At 36.4% G+C, this 26,914-nt stretch overlaps 1 protein-coding gene across 1 annotated transcript in view; it reads right to left on the bottom strand.

The window, feature by feature from the left end:
- Nucleotides 1–17,381: 17,381 nt before the first annotated feature.
- The window catches only part of LOC140235370 (uncharacterized), a 37,410-nt gene continuing 27,877 nt past the window's right edge, over nt 17,382–26,914 (bottom strand). Inside the window, exons 23-31 of the mRNA XM_072315399.1 lie at nt 26,493–26,562; nt 25,717–25,780; nt 24,908–25,005; nt 24,396–24,522; nt 21,229–21,270; nt 20,571–20,762; nt 18,952–19,059; nt 18,046–18,098; nt 17,382–17,490 (exon numbers count right to left, since the gene is read on the bottom strand). Of these exons, the coding sequence (XP_072171500.1) occupies nt 17,382–17,490; nt 18,046–18,098; nt 18,952–19,059; nt 20,571–20,762; nt 21,229–21,270; nt 24,396–24,522; nt 24,908–25,005; nt 25,717–25,780; nt 26,493–26,562 (863 nt within the window). The remainder of the gene's footprint in view (nt 17,491–18,045; nt 18,099–18,951; nt 19,060–20,570; nt 20,763–21,228; nt 21,271–24,395; nt 24,523–24,907; nt 25,006–25,716; nt 25,781–26,492; nt 26,563–26,914) is intronic.

Genomic DNA, 26,914 nt, shown 5'->3' with positions numbered 1-26,914 from the left:
TCTTTTTGCAAATAGCTTCACTATCTCTACGTTTCAATATGTAATTCATCTTTACAAGGCGGGCTATTAGATAGAACTTAAACTTTATTTTCCAACTTGGATCTTGATGCTCAACAACTTTTTTTTCAGCAAGGGGGAATCAAGATGGCGGCCTACGAGTGAGACGTATATCTAACACCTGGGAATTGAAAATGCCTAAGTCTAAGCCCTCCTCCGGTTTCTTCGCCTCTGGAATCACACCTCAGAAGAAGAAAACCAAACTGTTTACTCAGAAAGACTCTCAAGTCATCAACTCAACGGTAAGCCAGAGTTCAACAGAAATTGAAAACCAGCCGAACGTGGCAGCGCAAGTGATCATGTCTGACCATCATGCTCGCGGGGGCTCCGCCGGGGCTGCCCCGGTCGCAGCTGCCAGTACCAGTGCGGGCTCTACCTCGGCTAGCTCGGAATCTTCAGTCACATCAGCCCATACCCGGGATGACAAGCTTCAGGCACCGGCTTGGTTTCAGGCGTTTGAGACCCGGCTTGAAAGCCGTTTTGACTTATTGCTTGCTGAGTGTCGAAAGAAGCATGAAAGCATGGAGATGGATATTGCCAGTCTCAAAGAGGAAGTGGAGAGATTGTCCATTTCATTGAAAAAAGCTGAGGAGAAAGTGGACGACATTGAAAACCGAAACAGACGCAATAACATAGTTCTGTTCAATGTGCCAGAAAAAGCTGAAGGCGCTGACTGTGCAAGCTTCGTAAACAACCTGCTTAACGAGGCTGGCTGTCCGGATGTCAGAGATGCAGTACAAAGAGCACACAGAAGTGGCTAGTTGTCCAGAGAACAAAATCCCCGCCCGCGCCCCATTCACGTTAAATTCAGCACTTACCTGGCCAAGGAAAAAGCGCGCAAGTCCCTGATCGAGTTCTTCAAGAGTAAGAGACAGAGTGATCACCAGACAAGAATGTTCGTCTCCGACGACTTCAGTCGCAGAGTACAGGCAATGAGAAAGGAGAAGCTACCTCAATTGATCAAGCTCAAGAAAGAAGGAAAGATTGCTTTTATGATCTATCCAGCCACCATCCGTATCCGCGATAAGATTACTGGAGTTACTAAGGACATTTGACTGCTGTACTTTTATGATTGTTGGTGAGTGGGAGTAGACCTCTTTTTGGTCACCTCCTCTCCAATCTACCCATACTGGATATGCATTACTGTGTGGCAGGAATGTTCTCTTGAGGGGAGGGGTATGGCTGTGTCCCATGTAGTTTTTGTTTTATAAAAAAAGTTTGTACATATTTCATACTTTACCTTTTTTTTCCTGCATGCTTCAAAGCAACGCCAAAGATGTAATTCAGTTGATCATATTACAGTTGAGATACATGTAGATCTTCCACTTTTTTGTTTGGAACGTGCCTGAGTCCCGCCATGATGTATATATGTTGTATGTGTGTGTGTGTGTATGCGTGCTTATGCTTTGTACGATGCTGTGTTTGTAATTAATACATGATTGTTGTTAGAACTTATTTCATATTTACCGCAGAATGTTGATCTTGATATTGTTTTTCTTTTTCAGTGAATTTCCTTTTTTTTTCTTTTTTTTTTCTTTTTTTTTTTTTGGAAATTTGGGCTTACATATTTGTACTTAATATTTTTGCAGAGATACCCCAGGTGTTTACTTGAACATCAGTCGCTGTCTATGACCGATTGTAGTATGTTTTTTTGTCATGTTTTCGTTATTTATTGTTCAATCTTGCATCCAGCCATTAATTTTTCTTCATTTCAAATTTTGGTACTTTGGTTCGTATGTGTCAAGAGATGAAGCCAGACTATCGCATACCTTTGAATTATTATGGATTGTCTCATGTCGTCATTGAAAATCAGTTCTTTTAATTGTAGAGGAATCCAGGATTTTTTTTAAAAGGAAAAGTTTATTTAATCATTTTCATAAGAGTGGTGATGATATTATATTTCTACAAGAGACTCATTCTCATAAAAGAGATGAAAATATTTGGTCTACACAATGGGGAGGTAATGCATGGTTTGCGAGTTACACCTCCAATAGTAGGGGAGTAGGAATATTAGTTAAACCCTCTAAAAAAGTACATATAAATTCTTCTTGTGAGGACCCAGAGGGGAGATTTCTTGTTTTAGAGGTTGTGATAGATAGTTTTATTTTAGTTTTAGTTAATATCTATGGGCCAAATAAGGACTGTCCTGAATTTTTGGGGGACTTACATGGTAAGCTAGAAGAAATAGGATCTTCCCACCTGGTAGTAGCAGGAGACCTGAATCTGGTATTAGGCCCATTTGATTATTATGGTTCTAAACCACACCACTCTAATACTCAGTCTCAAAGAGCATGTAGACTCTTCATGGAAGACTTTAATTTGGTAGATATATGGCGGAAAGATCACCCAAACGAGAGGATTTTTACCCGATACCAGTCAAACCCTGTTGCTTCCTCACGTTTGGATTATATACTAATTTCTACAGATTTGATTAACAATGCTAAGAATAGTGATGTTGTTTCTGGTGTAGGGTCAGACCATTCAGTGGTTTCCGTGCAATTACTGTGTAATGAGTCTATTCGTGGTAAGGGATATTGGAAATGTAATACTATGCTTCTTAAACATGACTCAGATTTTGGTTTGTTTATAAAGGAAAAAATAGAAGAATTTAAAGAAAATCATAAAGATTCGGATTGTAACCCAAATATTATCTGGGATGCCTTTAAATGTAAAATAAGAGGATATTGTATAGAATACAGTGCCAGAAAAAAACGAGAAAAATATAAAATTAAGAAGGAAGTAAAAGATAAAATTGAATATGTGAAAAAAAGAATTTCAGATACTATTATCACTTATGGGGATGGAGCTCAAGATCAGTTAGTAGAATTAACCAAAGAATTGGTGAATTATGAAAATGTTATCAAGGAAATGGAAGATAAAGAAACAGCAGGTCTGATAGTGAGATCAAGAGTGAAGTGGGTAGAGGAAGGAGAACGTAGCACAAAATACTTTTGTAATTTGGAGAAAAGGGTGGGTGAAAAGAAAATTATTCGTCAACTAAGGTTGCAGAATGATAAAATAATAGGGGAAAAAGATGAGGTACTGTTAGAATTACAAAATTTTTATTCTCACCTCTACACTTCTGAAAATGATCAGAACTCGTTTGAAAAGATGTCAGAATTTTTGAACAATATAGATATTCCCCAGATAGCAGAGACAGAAAAAACAAAATTAAATGCCCCAGTGACAAAATCAGAAATTTGGGCTAAAGTGAAAGCAATGAGTTCCAATAAAACTCCAGGACTGGATGGGCTTCCGGTCGAATTTTATATTGTCTTCTTTAACGATATCATTGATTTATTGTTAGATATGTATAACTTCTCATTTGTGAACTCTTTGTTACCGCAGTCTCTGAGACATGGTGTCATAACGTTGCTACCAAAGAAAGATAAGGATCCTTATTTAGTAAAAAATTACAGACCCATATCATTTCTGAATGTAGATTATAAAATAATAGCAAAGCTTTTTGCAAATAGATTAAGATTGAGTTTACATACCATAATTAAGGAAGATCAACAAGGCTTTATGCCAGGGAGAAATATGAGTGCTAATATTCGGACCATTGTGGATATGATTGAATATACGGACATATTGAAGATACCAGGAACGATTTTGCTTCTAGATTTTGAAAAAGCATTTGATAGGGTTGAACATAATTTTTTATTTGAAATTCTTAAGAAATTTAACCTTCGAAACAACTTCATTCAGTGGATCAAAACTTTTTGTAATGAGAGAAGTAGTTTTGTGATGAATAATGGTTTTTCACTGATCAAATTTCTTTGTCTAGAGGTATTTTCCAAGGTTGTCCAATATCCCCACTACTTTTCATTTTAGCCATAGAAGTTCTGGGTATTGCTATTCGTAGCAGTGAACATATTAAAGGTATACCCATTGGGAATTATGAAAAAAAGTTGAGTATGTATGCAGATGATACAACAGTATTTTTGAATGGTGATGCAGAGTCTTTTCAAAATCTGTTTGAGTTGTTACACAAATTTGCAATATTCTCTGGATGTAAAATAAATCTATCAAAAACTGAAGCTATACACATTGGATCCTTAAAAGGGTCTACCTTTCATCCTCTTCAGTTGGAAGGTTTACAATGGAAGGAAAATTCGTTTAAAGCATTGGGTGTTCTCTTTTCGCTGAATACGAAATCTTTGTATGAACTGAATTATGTACCCAAGTTAGTACAAATAGAACATACACTTAATTGTTGGAAACAAAGAAATTTGTCATTATTAGGAAAGATAGCTGTGGTCAAAGCACTGCTCTTACCTCAGCTGACTTTTATGTTTACTGTGCTTTGTTTAAATATACCTCAGTCGTTCTTTAAATGACTGAATAGTATGCTCTTTAAATTTATATGGAAAGGGGGTAGAGATAGAGTGAAAAGAGAGTTAATATGTAATGATTATGATTCAGGCGGTTTGAGTATGATTGATCCTTTGGTTTATGCACAGGCTCAGAAGATGACATGGGTTGCAAAATTCTTAGATCCTTATTATTCAAATACATGGAAGGATATTGAACAGATAATGCTATTGAATTTTCATGAACAAAGCTTAGTCTTGTGGAGAGCAAACGCCCCAGGTTGTGTTTTGAACAAGCTTAAGAATTCTCAATTAGTTGAAACCTTAAAAGTATGGTACATTTATAGAGAAGGTATTTTGAAAGACCTTGGCCTTTCAAATTTTCATTTACAGGACTATATATGGTGGAATAAGAAAGTTAGTTTGAAACATAGACCTTTTTTCTATTACCCTGACTGGTTTGAGAAAGGAATTCATTTTATTAATGATTTGCACATATGGGGTCGTGTCAAAACCTTTGAAGAGCTAGTTCTGGAATTTGATATTGCAATTAAGGATAGGAGAAAATATAATTCTTTAATGAATGGTATTTATCTTTCATGGTTTGATTTTTCCTTGGATACCGATGAAGATATGTTTGATAAAATAGTGTCAGAGCTGGTGAAAAAAAAAGAAAATTTCTAAACATGCTTATCCGGTAATAAGAAATGTACATTGTGACTCCTCATGTGAGAAAAGAATAGGTAAATGGAAAGACCTCTTCTCCATTAATGATGAAACAGTTCAGTGGGATGTTATTCATATGAATAACTATAAATGTACTGTTGAAACACAACTTCGTTCCTTTTATTTTAAGGTCTTTCATGACGTTATTGGTTTAAATGCATTCTTATTTAAGATTAAAAAAATAGAACACCCAAACTGTATGTTTTGTAGTCAAGAACAGGAAACTGCTTTTCATCTATTTGTACACTGTCCTAAAATACTACCTTTATGGAAAAAATTATTTGATTTCATAGAGGAAAAGACCAAAAAGGTATATACCTTTTTGCCTTTTAATATGATGTTTGGTGTAAATAATGACGTAGAATTTTGTACATGTATAAATTTTTTATTTCTTTGTCTTAAGTTTTATATATATAGATGTAGATTTCAAGGTTCAACTTTGAAATTTTGATGCATTTATGGCTTTAGTAAAGTATAAACAGAAAACTGAATATGCTATAGCACAAAAGAAAGGTAAATTACAATGTCATTTGAGGAAGTGGTCCATGCTTTTGTAATGGTTGATCTTCTATTTTCATATATCTCGTAGACATCCATCTTCTTGTGTTATTCCATTATGGCAGATAGTTTAGTGTGACTTGTTTACTGAACCCTTTTTAATGCTATAGGCTGGACATTTGTACATTGTTTATAATGTGTGTTTTGTTTGTTTTATGGTTGCATAAAAAAATAAAAAGAGAAAAAAAAAAACAAAAAAAAAAACTTTTCTTTCAGCAAGCAAGAAGGAAATACATCTCCCAAGGGAACTATATCAGATTTCAACAGACTATGGGAGTACAGTATGCACAAACTAATTTGGCTTTGTTCTACAGGAATCGCGTAGGAAAGTGCCAATGATTTGTGATTGATAGTCAAAAGAGGTAGATTCAACATATTGTACATAAGTCTTCCCAATCATTTGCTTCAAAAGGAAAGGATATGATTATTTTCCTACCATTTACCACATGTGTTTTTCTACTCGCAGAATCTGCAATCATTGCCGCGATGACTACCGAATACACGACAACATTACGAATTCCTCGTTTTAAACTTCCACTGAAGTTTGTGGAAAATGACGTCACCAGTTATCTTGATAGAACAGAAGCAGATAACGAAAATAACTTGAAGATTACGTGGTGGTTCCTTGATCTGGAAAACATCGAGCTGGACTTCTCGACACGCATGTTGGTGTATGATGGTGGCAGATCCTTGCTGCTTTCTAACGTATCCACTCAAGACGCAGGCCGAGTTCTTGTGTGCTACGTCTGTCAGCCTGCCTCTCCCATTTCATCGTGTTCAGTTTCCAACTCCGAACAATGTTCTAGTCAGGGATAAAAACGTTGATACGTACACTTATCTACCTTATTTCTTCTCCGCACTTTTGGTGATGACTGTAATCGCGTTCGGCTGTTGGATTCACTGGCGCAATATGGTTAGGAGGAAAATGAATACAGATGAGGATCCAACTCCCGTTTCGAGGTCGCATCGACCCAGGGACACTACTGAAGGCCACAACAGAAGCGAACAGGAGGCGACTGCAGTGGAATATCATCAAATACCAATGAGAGAAATGGAGACAGGAGCTTATGAAGTTCCATTGACAGCAGAAGACGACAAAAGACGGTACATGGATATGAGTGGAAACCCGACCCGTGAAGAGTACGAAACGATGGACACCCTGCCTTACGTCAACGTTTATTGAAGTATGTTAAAAACTAGAGCAAGTCCCCCATAATTCTACTTATGGTCACTTAATTTCTCATTGTTATTTAGATAGAATCTATTCTAGATAGGCTTACAGTGTGAACAATGCCCCAAGCCAATTTACTGGAAGACCTATAAGCGTTACTTTAATATCTTTCAATTCAAATTAATTTAATGGCAATTGTTCTGTCTGGTGATTCATAACACATGTACTATAATTATGTCACAGATGTATGTGTAATGCAAGTTGTTGAAATTGTAGTGTGTAGTATCATATATGTATATATATTCTGTTTGCTTATATTGCTTGAAAGGGATTTGTAAATGATGCCATACAGAGAATAGATAAATCAAATCAAATCAAATTATGTTATATTTCCATCCAACAAAAAGTATATGATTAGGTCTGCTGATATAAGATACCACTTTTCAGGAAAGCAAAAAAAAACAAAACAAAACAGAACAAAACAAAACAAAAACCCGAATTCATTCCCTGTCGGTTAAGTGTAAAATATTAACACATACTGTATGATGCAATCTACATCAAAGGTGAAATACAAGGTAAAATGGGTGACCCATATCAGAGACACTTTTCTCATAGCCCTGTCCACCTATGGAATCCGGTTTTACAAACACAATAATGCTACAAAATCAGTAGTATAGCTAAATAAACATGAATATCCCTAATTACTTTTTATCTGTTTGATACTCAATGCAGATTTACCTGTGCCACCCAATGCTATAATCTTCCCATCTTAATGCTAAAAGGCATTTATTTTGGGACGTCTATCAGCAAACATTGGAAATTACATTTTTGAATGGTCATAACCTTTAATGCTAGAAGAGACGAATTCATCGAAAATTCGTAATGTTTCCATTCGTGGACCACTGTTTGCTGACTGCAGTACATTTTGAGATATCATAATGTGTAATTCACATATAGTTCACACATTCAAACGCACTTAAAATTTCCTCAGTGATACGTAGCCTAATAAATGTATTTGGGAAAATACGAAATGAACTACGAATGAAATACGAATAAAAACAAAGTGAATGTGTGAGGGAAAGCCAAAAAGAAATTATGTTGCCTTTAGATTCAATTTTCGAGGATTAAAACATGTTTTTCTTCTGCGCTCATGCGGTTTTTCCTATGTTAGTCAGACTTGCTAAATACACGTTGTACATTCAATGTATAGCCATGCATAAATGAGAGTTAGACATGATGATGTTAAGTAACACTATTTCGATTAATTTCTTTGTAAACAACTCCTATTGGTGTTCCTAATTCGCGACTCAAGTATAATTATATTACTTAATAGGTATTTTAGATGTCATTGTGTGCAAGATTCACTTTCATTTTACAATGTATCATACTTTACTTTCCTCCTGTAAAATAAATTACGATAGTTGACATGCGACAGTAAAATCGAATATCATACCCATCATTGCAACAGAATGAATAGTCTTTGCATGAGGAAATAAATGATCAAAGAATTGAAATCATTATACAAGATTTTATACATTTTAATACTAGACTTATAAAGCTATATACTTTTCTGAAAAACTTTTACCTTCTACTGCTCATGTAAGTTTTCCTCCTTCAAGGCGTTCTCGAAAAGTCTTGTCATTTGTGAAAATATATTATATTACGGATGTGATATCTTCCCGTGTAACATTAACCATCAAAATAATGGGAAACTAGGCGAAATGTGAACAAATGAACTATTTGCGAAAATAAGAATTGGTGATTTATAACAAACGGTAAACCTTCCTATAAGGGTTAGATTATTCCTTCTCTGTTTCTCTACATCTTTGATTTTCCCCCTTAGTTTAGCTTCATTACTCCATATAAATCTTTACTTATGTAATGAATAGTCTTTGCATGAGGAAATAAAAGATCAAAGAATTGACATCATTATGGAAGACTTTATACACTTTAACACTAGACTTATAAAGCTATTTACTGTTCTGAAAAACTTTTACCTTCTACTGCTCATGTAAGTTTTCCTTCTTCAAGGCGTTTTCGAAAGGTCTTGTCATTTGTGAAAATGAACTGATATTATGAATGTGATATCTTCCCGTGTAACATTAACCATCAAAATATTGCTGTTAAAATTGGGTGTAGTGTAGATTTATCCCAAATGAGATCTAAGAAATGTGTTATGCGTATGAATACAATCTGATGTTAAAGAATGTAATGCTCACGTTCTGAATGTTCTTAATTATTCTGTATACACATTATAAGATATGATTTGCACCACAGAAACTTTTTTTTTATCTCCGTGTAGGAAAATGTTCCCTTGTTTGGATCGCTTGCAACGTGGTAATGCAAATTCCATTTATTGCATTAACTGTCTTTTTTTTTTATTTCAAGTTATGGCTTCTAAAACCAAGAAACTGAAGAGTTAATAATAGCGGTTGGATACCATATTTTACATTTAATTTTCGGAGCAGCATTTAAAAATTATCATTCTGTTTTTTAGGTTAATCGAAGTTGCAGAACTTTTTGCCACCACAATACCAGATTGCTAGTTGACCCGAATATCTTGGCGATATATATGTAAATGTTTGAATACACTTGTAAGAATGTTTGTCAAGCATCACAGCAAACGCTCACCATGCTAAATATTACTTAATGATTATTTTGAACGAAATAACCCATGACTACATTTTCATGTCATTCACTATAATCATAGTTGCTTTCAAACACATGTAAAACCGTGGAATATTCTCTACTCGGTTTGTTCTTTTTTAATTCGTTGTTGTTGTTGTGTTTGTGTTTTTTTTTTTTACTTCTAAGTCAGAAATATGCCTTTTTTGTTGTTGCTAAATTAAACTAATCAAAGGACCCCCAAGAAAGAACAATGGTATTCTAATGTTATCACTGAGATTGGGCCTTTCTCCATATCTTATTTTGATGTACATAATTATGATATTTTGCCTCTTTTTGTATGTGTTATATGACTTGGAAATAAATACAAATTAACAAGTAATCAAACACTTTCATTTGTTTTGTATATGGCCTGCTAGGTGGGGCGTGTATGATTGTTATGTGTGCGTGTGTGTGTGTGTGTTGTTGTTGTGTTTGTTTGTTTGTTTTTTGTTTGTTTGTTTGTTTGTTTGGTTTTTTTTTTTTTTTGCCCTGAATAAAGGCATACATTCTTATATAAACTTCTTTGGCCTTTCATTTTAAAAGTAGAACAACAAGGAGTGTAATAAGATATAATCGCAATAGTGCAAAACAATTACCATATATATACATGATAAACAGGAATATTGACAAGGATGGAACTTTCGTATATGAACAAGAAGTGTATGCAATTATAAATTATACATATAAAAAAAAAACATAAACGCAATCACGCTGCATATTGCATTGCTCTGTTATTTCTATGGTATCATAATTACTATATATCTGACCACTGGATTGACTGTCTTTTGTATCAGTGACCTTTAATCCATGATCTTGGAGGATTTTACTCAAACTTTACTTTTGAATTAAAGTAGCTTAACGAGGCACTGTGCCGAGCTTTTATTATTATTATTATTATTATTCAGGCGTTTGTTTGCTCTTTTGCTCATTAGCACACTCGAGAAAATAAACGATCAACTTTCTGACATGACTGTAATGCGATTTTCGTATTTGCTGATCAAATTATGTGAGAATCAACTGTTTTGATTTAAAAAAAAAACCCGAGGTTTAAAAATGTCTCGGGGGGAGGGCACCTGTCCGTATTCCCCCCAATACTAATATCTCTTACGACAATACACACAAATATATCAATGCATTTATTAAATGAAGAAGACAAGACTGGTGTGAGCAGTAATTTTAGTCCAAGATGATTAAATCTTGCAGTGGCGGATCCAGAGGGGGGCACAACCGGCGCACGCCCCCCTTTATTTGCCGTTAAAAACAAAAGAAATAAAAAGAAAAGAAATGAAATGAAACCCGGAAGTGGCACAAGAAATATCAGTCACGCCCCCCTTTACAGAATTCCTGGATCCGCCCCTGTCTTGTAACGTCTGCCTATTGAAGTTGCGATTGCAAATAAAATATTGTATAACTGAAGCTGCGAAACAGTCGAAAGTTATCTCATTACTCATATCACACTTTCACCCCACGAGTATTTTTTTTTAGCCTTACCTCTCGAGAAGATACAACCGATCAGTTCATTTAATTTATTTTTTTTTTTTTGGGGGGGGGGTAGCGTTTTGACGGCCACCCACTTCCCTATACCGTTTATGATTCTTGATATTCGCGTCAGTTTGAGCGATTGTTGTTCTTTTTTTTTTCTTTGCCAATTTTTATATTTTCTTCGTTGTGTTTTAATAACCTTCGTGACCCAGGAGAGAAGGTTATCTCAAGTTGCGTGCCAAACAAGTCGAAACTTCGTCCTTAATTCTTTTGTGTTGCTGTTGTCTGAAGTGTTTTCTGGTAATGTTTTGTTCTCCAGCAAAGATGGCTTCTTATCAGACATTACATGCGTGCAATTCAAGTTCGTGACATCGTTAAAATGCTCCAGATTTTAATGAAAAGCTATTGTATGTCATAAGGCTTTATTCATGCGACCGCATCACGGATAAACAAAATTATACGATCATTATATAGTGTTTTACTTTCTGACTTATGATCAGACGCAAGAAACTAAGAGAATCACAGTCCTTCAGAAACTGCTTTTACATTGTCCTGTTGACTCCTCAGTTACATTACTGACAAAGAATTTTAAGTATCCGGATATCAGTATTCAACAAGAATGAACGTATGTAAGTTAGTCACATCACATGAACATGAACATGTCATTATATCGAATAATACGCGAGGGTTGTCGTGTCTGTGATTGGTCGGAGAAGATTCTCATGAACTGTAACATTGAATACATCCATTATATTAATGATAATGATAATGATAACGATGATGACAATAATGGTGAGAAAAAGAATAATGGCTCACACACATACATCACATATTATATAATAAGAAGTCGGAAGGAGCGGTAAGCGTGGATTTCAACAGGTTTAATGGCGGCCGAGCTTTCGGTCCGTCAGTAGACCTTCATCAGGACACACAAACACACACACACACACACACACACACACACACACACACACACACACACACATATATATATATATATATATATATATATATATATATATATAAATAAATATATAAACATGTATATTTATATATCCATATATTCATATTCATAATATCGATATAGATATATATACATAAGTATTGTCCTGCTATCATTTTCTTGATATCTATCTATACGCACGCAAAGACACACACGCACACACACACAATACGTCATAATACACACTTGACTTATGAATGAGGATTTACTACTCAAATGCATTACTCAAAACATACTTTTACTACACTTTTAGAGTCAAAATCTCAGTTATCATTGTCAGTCAAAGCTAAACATGAATACATAGGTCCCTGAAATGTGTAGTGATCCTACCAAGAATCTACATTGTAATAAAGAATCACACGTAGACTTTCAATGAACTTCAAAGTAAGCAGTGCTGTATCTAACTTAATTAGACCAATGAAAAATGATTTATCATACCCACGGGTATCGGTAGGCATAAGAAAAGTTTATACAGTAATTTTTGAAGATTGAAGACAAACGATTGTTCTCGTAGTATAGCTGTTATCCCCTACATACTAATATCAACTTTATCAATAGACCTACATTTCTCTTCTCGCTTTTAATGGCTCTTTCCCATTTAAGATGACGGAACCTTGTCACTCGTAGCCCTTATAGAACGATTGTAAATTAGTACAATCATGTACGTTGATAACATTGTATTACACTGCATGTCGAAACCATGGACTTTAAACTAGTTTCAAGACACGCAAATCTCAAATTACGGCTACAGTGAAAAACATCCCTGGTGTGAAAACTTGTACTTGATGGGAAAGCAATAGATTAGCTACAACAGCTTATAACAGTAGATGCCTTCTAACTACGGAATCACATCGATTTACCCTTCAGGATAGTCATTTACGGTATAAAATTAAGCGAGGTACGAACTGTTTCTGCTTCAAATGAATATGTTCTTTTTCCCAGTATTATTCACCGCACCTGTTGTTCTATTCCTAAAATGCGCAGCTGATGCAGCAGTGACGAGTGTAACCTTGACAACATTACCAGTTCAACGTGTCAGACTTCAATTGGAGTTTGTGGACAATGACATCATAGTTTACCTTGATACAAATATGACAGAAAGGAACAATGATTTACGCAGTATATTATGGTGGCTCCTTGACTCAGAGAACAACGAAGTCGACATCTCAACACGTCTGTGGATCAGTGGAGATGGCACAGCCTCGCTGCTTCGCAACGTATCTGCAGAAGACGTGGGTAGGGTACTTGGGTGTTACGTTTGTCAACAAGGATCCTCATCTTCAGCTTGTTTAGTTGGGTTCACGGCCATTTCCTCGCCAAACAATGAGAACTCCTCACGAGGCAACAAAATAGAGTCCACAAATCCGCCGGCGCGTAAAGGTGTCTACTACTACATTACTTTTGTCTTCACGGCACTGTGGATCGTCACTTTAGTAGTGTTCGGCTGTTGGATATTGGTTCGGAAGAAAGTAAATGTAGATGGACCCTCGACAAGTGTAGACATGGTAAGTGAGGATCCAACTCCCGTTTCCGACGAACATCGACTAGGAGACAATGCTGATGTTGGAAGCGGACATGAGTCCGCTGTTGAATATCAGCAAATTCCAATGAGAGAAATGCAAACAGGAACTCCTGCTACAGCAAACCTTGGCAGCAGCGGGTACATGGACATGAGTCGACCACAGGTCCGTGTAAAGTACGAAACCATGAGAAACCCGACTTATGTCAACGTCTAGTGAAGTATGTGCAAATTAGAGAAATCATCCACTATTCGAGTAGGATCAGTGTTGGTTGTTGCGATTTCTAAGGCATTAGACACTGACAGGTTGAAAGAGTTTATTATAACGACTAATGCTGGTACAGATCAATGTTGTAAAACATCGTTTGGAATTAGATATAATAACTAAAAGTGTAATTTAAGCCACATTATATTAAATGGCTTTGTAATCATACGGAAGAATGGGTACTAATAGGTCCATATTTTAGCGAAGAAAAGAAATAATTTGAAATCACGAGTAGTATGTTTTAATTTCAAGTTGCAGAGCTTATTCGCAATGATGCATATTTATAAAATAATCGTTCGCTTTTCGCGGGATTTGTTTTTATGTTTTAAAGTGTACGTCCTGTGAACTGCACAAAAAGAAACTGGAGTTGTAAAAGTATACGCAATTGTTTGTATACAGTATTTCTTTTCTATCCAATTGTTGTTAAAGTGTGCTTTACTCTCAAAGAATTGTAAATTTCATTTTTAAGGTTTAACATTTCATAATTCTTATTTCACTTAAATTCATATCGTATACTTCAACGAGGCGTAGAAAGCATTTGACGGGATATTAACACTTACATAAAAGGATAGACTTCCTCTGCTTGTAAAGTGCTTTTCCGAGTTTTACGCTTGACGTGTATGTTTGTATCTAATTCCATCAAATGTGTTGTTAATGTAGTGCATCAGGAGTACCAATTAGGAAACTACATTGACAGGTGAATCTTTCCCATATGTATTTCCTGTATACAATGAGCTGTCCAGCTTATCAAGCTTACTAATACATCAGAAGACATTGAACCCTACATAAACCACATGAAAACTACTCCTTAAAGCCTAATCAATGATTTACCAAACAGCCTGTTTCTGCACACTTTGATGTTTCATTTGAAGATCCACTTATCAAGGCATGACATGAAATATATACACTGTGGAAACACCGACAAACACTGATGGGTAACGTGTAAGAATAAAATCAGAATGACAGCCAGCCAGACAGACAGACAACATCACTTTATACCCTTTCACACGCACAATTTGTATTGTAATTACTATCTGAATTATAATCACATAATTAGTACCGGCAAACTGTTATCATGGACTGAATAAGATTTTTGCGAGATAATTAGAAACCACCTATGAAAAATGAAAGGGTGTACAATTTTAAGAGGGGTGCAAACTTTATTTTATGAAAATCAATGTTGAAATGGCAAAGATTTCCATAAACATAGTAAAACAAAGTGATCCTAATTAATGGTGGGTCCCACCTTTCATTATGACTTCTTTTTTATGTCTCGGCAATTTCAAAACTAGTTTTCTTCAAATAAGCTTTAAATTTCTCTTACAATATGTACTTCGTATTTCATACGAGGTTTCTCATTATATCATTAAAAAACAAAAAAAAAATGGAGGCCTGAAGCCCGAAACCCCATCTCAAACAAACTATATCATCCCTTTAAGTTATAAAGACATCAAAAACATTGGCTGGGTTCATACTGTCTTGTGTTCTCATATCCATGGAAATTTGAAATCAGTCAGAGCCAAATTGAAATAGACGCAGAACACCTTAAATTTCGCTGGGAAGCAAATGTAATTGAGAAGAACGAAATCAATCATAGCTTTCCACTATGTTCTTTCTGACAACCTTTATTTCCACATTTTTTTTTTCATGAACAACGTAATGCAGGACTATTAGTTCTTGCATTTGAAACACAATTATAATTCTTGTCCCTAGAATCGCATGTGAAAGTAACAATGGAGGGAAATTAAGCGCAACACGAAATGACCAAAATGTTGGCTTAACCTGATGGTTTTGGACTTTAAATATTTTACAGTTATTCGAGGAACAATATTCGCCGCATATCTCATGCGCAGATCATTTCAATTATTGATAATTCCCAAGAATAATTAATTTGCTCATCTTATTTCCATATACTGCAAGAATTCTAAATTGAGAAGCAGTTAAGTGTATGGGAGATTATTCATTTCAACATTATTACATAGCAAAAGATACCTTAAAATATTTGAATTCGAAGGGAAAGTACAATGAAATCAGAATTTCGATTATGCGGAAAAAAATACCAAATATGTGATTTATCTCTTTTTTTTTCAGTCAAAGCATCTCATTTTGTCGTTTTTCTCAGCGTTGATTTAGAGTAATGTAAAAATATGTCACGAATGCATGTGTGCATTATGTATATTTATGCACACGTTTAGGCTTGCTTGTGCACCGGCTAACGTGAGTCTGTACACGTGCATGCTGACGGAACCACATATTCTATCCTTATACTGGCTGTATTTACATTCTTTAATAACAGAAAGACTATAACTTACAACAACCAAAAAAACAAAGATTATATCAGCTGGACGGAATTTGATAGGTTGCTGTCAAACATTAAAATATTTAAAAGCACTATCTCTAGAATCAGGTGTGGTGAATTCAACATTGACAAAACATGTGACACAGTGTAACTACGGCATTTCTGCTTTAAGAGTACATTCTTCCTTGTCCAAAGAAAGTAATACACAAAGTCTGTGTGCATCTATATCTGTATCTCTATCTCTATCTGCATTCACACCAAAGTAAAAATGTCGCTAAAGTTATTTTTTTAATATGATTGGTGACATAACTATGGAAAACGTGATTCTCTTCATTCTACCTGCCTCTTCGAACAATTCAGTGCAAAAAGTGTATGGACTTTATGGGCACGTAACTTACACACGTGTTCTTTCTTTTTAATGAAAAGTTAAATCGCTCTATCTATTGGAATCAGCCTGTCTGTTAATTTGTTAATGATTCTTATTGCTTCCTGTCTTCAACTACACAGTCTATAATATTATCCTTGTAGTAAGAATTGAATTATTCACGTAGCAGCGTTATAAGCTGAATAGAATTTAGTCGGGGAATTTAGCTTACGATGTCTCGCGTGAATTGATAAAAGTATAGCAACAAAAGACGAATGTATAATTTATATGTCTTGAAAACTAATCTTGGCAGTGCCGTTTTCAAAGGAGGAAAAAAAAAGTTCGTGCCTGAGCTAGGATCATTGTATCATAGCTGGTATGTTTTTCACATCAGAAACTCCGTTTTCTTTTCTGAAAACTGACCAAAATTATTACTGCGTGTGTTTCAAACAATCATACAGACTTTGAAAGTTATTTACTGGTTATGTTAAAGTCAGCAGTTTGGCATGTTCCAGGTTCAAAGTTGTAAAGAAAGAGAAGCAAACTACTAGCAGTCATATATCACTTGATACCACATCTCCTATACTTACACCAATCTAGGTAAAATACTTTCATAGTTGGTATAAATACGAAATGCATTGAAATTCATCATAACTACATGTTCTAATAGACTCCTTTTTAGGTGCACCATTTGTCAAATTGTATTAACTCTACACATGGTGTGAAATAGCATAAATATCTTGTTTTTATAGACGTAAGTAAAATATTGATTCAACTTCATTAAATACACTTTATACATTTAGAATAGAGTTAAAATGGCAGTGAGTCCATGAGCCTTTTCTACATGGTTTCTGTTAAATGACTGATATCACACTTCACAGACTGATTTGTAATGAATTGAACAGCTCTGAGTGATTGCTGCCTATCTCACAGTGGGGCGGCCAGTTATCCTTCTTTTTACTTCCACTGGCTAAGGTTGTTGGACTTCGAGAGAATGTTCTCCATGGCAGCTTTCGCATCCTTTACCAGTTCGTCGTTACTGTTTTCCTGATTGACATTCTTGTCACTGGGTTAGAAAGGAAGAGAAAGCCACCATTACGCTTGATCTCCTCGATACTTTATCATTTTCTAATTGCACAGACCAGTGCATCCTTTTTCAACACGGATATTCATAACATGCGCTAGAAATGTGAACCACACCCTTTTTACACCTGCTTCGAGTGGTCTAGCACGGGCAAAAACATCTCGTCCTTTTTCGACATCCGTTTGAAAGTTTTATTTACCACATACCACAGTATCTCCAGGAAGGCCTTTGATTCATTGAAGTTTCTTCAATTTTCAGTTCAATTCAAATTTTATTTCATTTTTCGAAAAATGAGCATTTCACTCTCTTTGATAACAGAGAATGAGGTTTCATGGTTTCATAAGCAAAAAAAAAAGCAGTAAACTGAGAAGAGTATTTATAATTGTGGAACCTTGTAGTAACCGTTGTCATGAAAACTGAAATTGATTTACAATACGCAAACTTTGAAAAATGGAGGGACTCACACAAAAGACAAAGCTTGTAGAATATGGGCCCCTCGGGTACAGAATGTCAAACCGAAAAATAACTTTAACTTACCTTTCTCGCTTGATCTGGTACTGTATGTCATTGATCTGAACCGGAGCGTCGGGCTGTTGTGATAATTAGTAAGTAAAAGTAGGAAATGATAAATTCCAGAAAAAGATACGACTCTTGAAAAAAAAAATGCTGGAGGGTTCTACACGTGGTCAATGTACGATTTTGTACTTTTAAATCTGCAAGCGTACACTGTACTATCATATAAATGGTCATTTGCTTTTTGATGTCATACCACTGAAATATACTCCAAAACATGCCAGTCAACTTTTAACTTATTATCTATGCTCAAACCTATATGCCCGAATTCAAGAAAGCGGAACAATTTTAAACCACGGACATTTTAAACCGTGGTCTACTAACATGACTGAGCACTGGTACAAAACTAGACCGTGGTTTAAACCTTGGAGCAATTTACGAAGGGCGGTCTAGAAAAACCATGGTCTAAGATTATACCACCTTCGTGAAATACAAATTTGCATACAAAACTGCGGTTCCCTATCCATTGTTTAAACTATGGTTTGAAATTGCATCACTTTCGTGAATTCCAGCCATAGAGTCTACATCTTCTCTGTGAAGGAGAAGAAACACGGTAATATTTTTTTTTTTATATATGGTTGAAGACTTCCAACTTCACCCATGCCCCAATAGAGGAAAATGGTTTTACAAAATAAGACAAGAAGGAACAGCAAAGGAACAGGGTGATATGTACTTAAGGAATAAAAGTTTAAAAAAATAAAATAATAAGCCTTAAACCGATTTCATCGGTGCAAACAATTTTCGAGGTATGGATTGATATATGCCAACAAGCGAGAAAATTACATTTACCAAAAGGAAATACTTTAGACATGAACTTGCATAAATAACAACACAATAGTACCTTTGCAAAGGCATACACAGAGATCTTACGTTTGTCTTTCGTTTGGACGGATCTCGGCTGACATTCATGTTGAGATCGTTATTCAAGCTACTGGTGTCATCGACACTGTTCTTCATCAGTGGGTTGTCTTGGTAACCCTAAGTCAATGTGTAATACAATAAAGTACTTCCGCTCAGCATCTTTATATGCACAGACTTTGAAATGGTTAATTTTTAGCTTAATTGACGAATCATCAATATAAATCACCGAAAATGGCAATCATTATTGTGCTTTGATGCAGATTATCATAATTTCTTTGTCATACGTGAATGCTGCTCGACCTTGTTGTTGATCTGTGAATGTATCCATACACCTAGGCACGATAGAATGGTGCATTATAAACGGCAACGATACATCGTATAATACGAGCTGTGTGTGTACCCTTCCATCAATGTTGTCAATTATCATTTCTGACTAGGTTTTTCCCCCATTCTGTTGAGCAAGATACACAAAATCAATGCAATGTACTAGCTATACGCAGTTCATTGTGTGGGTATTATATAGTAATATGATTCGATATGAAAGTGAAATAATTGTGCCTACTCCTGAAAGGGAGATGAAGACATGCAGTTCTCGGATTGTCCATCGATCTGTCTTTCAGTAATTCTTCAGGTCTAGATCTCGACATCTTTTTTTTTTTCTTTTTGAGCAGCATGCAACTTTATCCAGTAATGCTCAGCAGTGAAATTACTTTGGAGAAGGATATAAGTGAAAGGGATGCTATTTCCAAGATATGGAAATCGTCCCAGGTCAAATGGTCACGGTATAAAGTCCAAGTTCTTTGACAAAACACTGTCATTATTTCATTGCTACGATTAGGAATGTCTACGCGTGATTTGTACGAACGTGATGATAATGTTCGGGCAAAAATCAATTTCAAAGGTCACAATATTTTGGTTGAAACTATACTTTTCACCTAGAATTTCCGTAAGGGCTGATCACCGGTAATGTTTTCTGGCAGACGAACATAAAATACACTTTAAAGAGACATATGAAAGTTCAAAGGTCAAGGTCAAATATTGTTGTGTGCAGGGAGGTTAACGGTGAATTATTGGTCAACAATTAGGATCGATGAAGTTAATGCCAAATTGAAAGAAATGGGTTATTTTCTTACGGCAGATTTAGTGACTGTGTGAGAACTTAGGCATCCTAGTTGCCTTCTTGCCCTAGTCATACTCTTCCAGTTCATTCTGCACTGAATTCAGAGCTGGGTTGTCGTTGTTGTGGGACGACATAGCTCATTTTTATTGTTTGTATTATTGAAGCACTATTGACAATACGCATTTATCAGAACAGTTAACAAGTGCTTTTATCAAACGTAGACACAATTTGGACACACCTATTATATGCATAATTATTGTTTATCGAGGGATCCATCTCTACAAGATATTATTGTGCTTGTCTGCCTGGATCACACTTTTCCCATTGCATTATTTAATGTCTTTTCTGCGGAGTATGCAAAGTTTGTAATACACTCATTCGCACACACATTTTAGTATTAATTTTTATACAGCGTGTATACTTCTTTTAATATTTTTTGCTTGTAAACATCGTATTATGTATCGCCTCTTGTTCGATGGAAATAAAGAAATAAGTTACTTTGGCTAACCTGAGAATTAGAACTGGACTTCCTACAGAGAACCTTCTCTGTGTCGCTGTCAATACTCTTTGCTGACTTGAGCTGTCCAGACCCATTTCTCTTGGCGACCCCAATGCCCGAGGTCGACACAGAAGAGAGAGCCGTGGAGCTGACCATACCATGCTTGGTCTTACCGAACCTGCGCTCATATGCCTTCCTCACCTTAAAAAGACAGCGGGCAGAACTTAAATTACATGACACATCAATAAATATTAAATTCAGTTTGCTCTGCTAAACAAAACAAAACAAAACGCACATTCTAAACTTATTTTCCTCTCTTTGGTCTCTCTTATAAATCAACACAAATACACACACACTGTTTATTTCTCTCCCCCCCCCCCCTCTCTCTCTCTCTCTCCCTTAATTATGTCCCTCTTTCTATATACCTCTATACACCTTTCTGTCTTTCCGTACGCACATGTATTTTACCGTCTATAAAACCTTACCCCATTTCCCCAATTTGATGTAAGGAACATCTTGAAGAATCAACAAGGAGGTATATACGTGATATATGTACGTAATCAGTCATTTCTGTATTAAAGTAGAAGTGAACATGCCCCCTGTCAAATTGATTAGCATAGTTCGTGTCGCTACAGCGAGCTGAACTAGAGACACGGTGTGTGCTTACCTCAATATTCAAGACACAGTGAGCCAGAAAGAAGAATAATCCCTGCAAACACAAACATAATGATAAGGATGATGTCGATGGTGTCGATGATGTCGGTGATGATCATGTTGATACTAATATCGATGACCTTGAAGATGTTGATGATATGATTACTATCATCCTGAATATGTAATGAGTGCTGTTTATGCCAATGATACATTATGCCAGCCATGTTTCAACTTATTTTTGAAAAGAAAAAAAAAGCTATAGAGTATGATGACTACAACAAATGACCTCCCAAATAAATAAATAAATAAGTAAAAGCAATATCAACCGACATCATTCCCACATTCGGGACTGGGAAAAGGGACAGGTTCGGCTGCCATGTTTAATTAACATGATATGTTATTTGACATGATTCCTCTCATTATGAGAGTCTTTTTCAAGCTGGAGCGGCAGATTGACAGAAAATTCTGATTTCCTCTTCTCCAAAGCAGCAATGCACCATTGTGTTTGCTTTCACCAGTTATAACTGTCGTCTGTGTGTGCAGCCATGTGTCTGTCCCTCTGTCTGTCTGTTGTCTGTTACACTATGCGGCCTGGGAATCCTTTATGATGAATTGATGAATTCCAATTCATGGCCAAGTTGTTAACAACGAAACGAGGACACACTTAAAAAAAAAGCACCATAAAGCCTTAATTGTGATTGAGTAACAAAGGTTTCGTTTTCTGTCAAAGTAGACCTCTTGTCACAAGTAGGGTACACGCATAAAAGTGATTATATCAAAACGTTTGATAAAAGGAAGGGCTGACAAGACTAGCTGGAGTTCAATAGTGTGCAAGCGCTGTACATCATCATGTGATTTACCGCGGCTCACTGATGCTTTATCGTCAATTGCAACTTTGGCAAGTGGGCCAAAGTGACACTAGCTGATACCCCCACTGTAGTATAATTATTTTTAAAGACCTTTAGACCAAAGCTGTTATAGAGATCGTGAATTCCATTTCCTCCTAAAATACTTGTAAATGTGTGAAAGGAAAGTATTATTAACACATCGTTACAAACATGAAGAGCAGCTTTCACAAAGACTAGCAATTTCGACACATCGGTCTGGTAATCGACACAGACGACCCGATGAACTGTAACCATAGTAACTTAGGCATTCTGGGGGTATGTTACGGCACATTTTGGTACATTAAGAAAAATGTGCAAGTTACCAAAATGTGCCGATAGTGCACCTATACCTGGCGGGATCAACTGTTACCAAAATGTGCAGTTAAAAGTGGATTTGCCTGCACATTTTGGTAACTGAACTAAAAACCCATGGATGGGCTTGAGATTTATAATACGGTCAAGGTGATATGGTCCTGCTGCAGCAGTAAAGACAGGCAAGACACTTAATAGCTCACCCGAGCTGAAGGCTCGAGTTAGCTATTGCGATTGCTTTTCGTGCGGGTATGCTGTGTGACGTGCGTGCCAGGTGCGTGGGGCTGACAACTCAGTGAAGGAATTCCTCTGAAGGAATGGCAGAAGTACTACAGAATGTCATTAATTTGGCCGCATACGGGGACTGCGAAAAGGGCCTCCTACTGGCGTTCTGCGTGTACCTCTGCGGGCTATTCCCACGACTCACTCGGAAAAAGTTTTGGTCATGCTGTAAACTTAGCTGCGGGTAAATCGGACTTGCGTACTCACCTCCGGGCAAATACAGGCGAGATACGCGCTAAGTACTATCAGGTGCGGACCAACTGCGGAGAGCTCCGGGTAGCAAATTGGCTTCCCCGCAAGTCAAACTTCCCCAGATACGGTATGACAAGGCCTTGAGCATGTTCAATATGTGTTCCGAGTGAGTTGCGGGGGTACACGCAGAACAACAGAAGGAGACCCTTACCGGCAGCACCTTGCAGATAACTCCAACGCAGGTACTTCGCAGTACCCGTAAGTCGCTCGTAACAGAAAACGGATCTGTTTCAAAGTTCTCAGTCAGGTCAAACAGAATACACGCAAGTAGAAGGTAAGTAGCACGCGTCTAGCAAGTAAGACACAAGTGCGAAACTCGTAAACATTCTTGTCCGCCCGCAGAAAATTTTCCTGCGTGCTGAAAAACATCCCTACTCGCAACAAGCCCGCGTGGCTTGCCCGGAAAGGTGTGACACGGCCTTACAGGACGTGTCACATCTTTCCGGGCAAACCTTGCGTTCGACTTGCGAAGAGCAATTTTTACTATACCCAGAGGTCCCCGCATATGACCTGAACGTAACAGTACCTAGCACGTATCTCACCCGTAGTCGTACGGAGATGCGCACGCAAATCCTTTTTACCCGTAACCATGTTAAGGCCTTGTCACCTTTCCGGGCAAGCTACGAGGGTTTGTTGCGTGTGAGGATTTTCCAGCATACCGGACAATTTCTGAGGGCGGACAAGGATTTGTGCGAGTTGTGCAAATGTGTCTTACTTGCTGGATGCGTGCTACTTATGTTCTTCTTGCGGGTATTCTGTGTGATCTGCGTGCCAGGCGCGTGGGGGCTGACAACTCAGAAATTCATCTGAAGGAATGGCAGAAGTCCAAGAGAAAAGACAGAATGTCATTACATATGTATCTTGGCTTGGGTAAATCGGACTTGCGTGCGCAGCTCCGGGCAACTACGGGCGAGATAATTTTCCTGCGTGCTGGGAAAACCTTACTCGCAACAAGCCCGCGTAGCTTGCCCGGAAAGGTGTGACACGGTCTTTAGGCTGTCGAACTCATTCGGTGGGGACAAAAACCAACTGCACTTAAAATTTGTTTTTGCGATGATTGTAGAGGAGCAGAAAGTTACGAAAATGTGCCGTCAATGTCCTGCACATTTTGGTAAATTTACCAAAATGTGCCCTGACACAGTTACGGCACATCTTGGTAACTGCACATTTTGGTAATTTACCAAAATGTACAATTTACCAAAATGTGCCGTACTTTGGTATCCTCTGCTTAGTCGTTCCTTTCAGTCAGTGTAATTGTAGGATCTATACTGCAGTAATCATTGGTTAAAATCTGCTGTACCTATTAGTATGGTTAAGGTGAAAGTCACCATTGCACTTATGGTGATAATAACAGTTAGTAGCTGCACAGCTCTCTCCGGTATGATATGGATTTGCAAGACATTAGAGATGTATGTAAATCTAAAAGTCGCTCTTTCTTCACCATTACCTGAAAAGAGTTGAGGATAGCAAACAGGTATGTGAAAACGAGAGTGTGTGAGTTGATGGAAATGAACCCAAAGACCCAGGTCAAACCGAGAAGCGGTAGTAAAATAGCTGCTGCCTTCAGTCCGGCCCTGCAATCACACACAATATCAAAGTAGAAGAAACATAGAGGATGTTTTCATCCATGCAAATAGGACACATGATAAAATACAGGCACCCCTGGTAACTCTTTGTTGCTTTGTTGCTTGTCTGAAGTACTTTCCCTGAGAGTTTATATATATATATATATATATATATATATATATATATATATATATATACAGTAAGTAAGATTTGAAGTAACTTCCTCTTTTGGTCCAGTAATTAAGTATTCAACATATACAATGTCTACAGCACAGAACTTCTCATCCAAATTGCATGGTTTTGTCTGAAAGGTATTGCTTTTGAAGAGGGTCACCAGATCTTGGATATTTGTGATGTTATGACGAATTTGAGCTGATGCCAAAGTATTCTTACTTGACTTGAGACGTGTTACTGGATACTCTGCTCTTGTATTTTGCCGACATGGACTTCATCATGACGCGGAGAACCATGATGAGGAACGAAGTATTCACCTGTAAATACACAAAGTATCATGCTGTAGCAATAGAATATGTATTTTTCAGTTTAAAGAATCAAATATAAAACTTAAGCTACACACGTGATACACGTCAATATTACTCTATATCAGCATTGCTTACATGCTACATTTGCTCTTTCCTGGAGTTCAGAAAAATAGATAAAATGAAAATGAGCAAAATAATATGAAGATCTTACCATACAATCAGAAGTAAATGTCACTCGTTTAACTTAATCTTTTTGCCAAAAAAAAAAAACAACACGCTCTTCCAAAAATGTCCCTCGCTTCATTTTTGTCGTGAAAATTAAATGAAGCTTTAGCAATTGACGAATGAAATAGATTTCTTTTACATCTTATATTTGTTTGATTTTTCTTCTTCTTCTTCTTCTTCTTCTTCTTCTTTTGTGTCTGACGAATGCAACATAGAACACAAGTCACGTAGCCTAACGCAGATATTTACATTGCTTTCTTCTGTGGTTGTTAAACTGGCCCCTGTTTTCTCAACAGATATAATCGATTTTACATTTCCTTAACACACAGGCTGCAATAGACTTATGATAGAAATCAACTTTATAATATATATAATATATGTATATACTAATTCATGTTTTCTTCTAGTTAATGAGAACAAACGCATGAAAAAAAAACAGAGATAATGAAATGAACAGAATATGGAAATCAAAGTAAGAATCTTGATTTCACTTACGACCACGACAATAGACACAGTGGGAATAAATGAACCCAACATAGCTTTGGTTGACATCCAGCACCTTGGGATGAAAAAAACATGCGAAACTCATAGGTAAGAGAATTCTACATGCTTATGTGATGGTGCAAAAATGGCTACTACAAATACTCTCAGAGGAATTTCGTAAACGATTGCAATAAGCGGGCTTTCATATGTGCGCTTTTTAGAGCAATTTTTGTCTTCATGACATCACTGCCTGAGGTCCACTTACAACCACAAAAAAAAACAACATATATACATATATATATATATATATATATATATATCTTTTGATACAAATTTTACCGAATAGGCTATAGTTTCAATTATTTAGATTATCAAGTAAAATGTATGAATATTTCTTTGCCATTAACATAATGGACAATCTTCTAGGTCCTGCAGAAACAGTTACATCAGGGTATAGGTAGATTAGAATTTGTGGTACTGTTAAACGCCACTTTTTGTAATCCTTGTTGAACGACCCACATATCCTTCATACATATACCTCTCTTATTCAAACTGTTTAAAACACTGTTTAGATAGTATCAATTTATGAGTTGTTATATTTGATGCGATGTTAGCTGTCGACACCTTATATGCTGATCAAATACACTATTGTGTCCTACCAGACTCTCTTCTTACTGCTGACCTAGTCCCGTCGGGGTTGTTGGTCTCATGATGAAATCTTTGGAACCATATGTTGTGTGTACATAATGTAACTTACACATATGTTATGTGTACATAATGTAACTTACACAGTGGATGAAGCCGCATAATCTTTGTAGAAAACCCCGGCCGATATTCCTACCACCAACAGTGGAATCCCTGTTTAGAAAAGTAGAATATCAGCAGTTACACTAAAAAAAATACGAGTGCCTATTTGTTATACGATTTCCGAAATTCGCTAAAGCGAGCTATTACGTTCATACAAAAAAAAAAATAAAAAACATCAAAATGTTTAAGAATTTCAGATCTACCTTACTCGATCATACATGTGATAAAAACGTAGAACCTTCTACGCACGAAAAAAAAAAAAAACAAACCCGACACTAATTCATATTCTTTTTATCTATACTCTTCACGCTTTTTTATGCCACATAATCACATATGACAACAGATGTGAACCCCCATTCTTGTTTCAAGGCTATATATCATTTAACTCTACAATTTCACTCTC

The sequence above is a fragment of the Diadema setosum genome, chromosome 11, assembly GCF_964275005.1.
Source record: "Diadema setosum chromosome 11, eeDiaSeto1, whole genome shotgun sequence".
NCBI classification, from domain to species: domain Eukaryota; kingdom Metazoa; phylum Echinodermata; class Echinoidea; order Diadematoida; family Diadematidae; genus Diadema; species Diadema setosum.
This window is presented reverse-complemented; position numbering and strand designations above follow the sequence as displayed.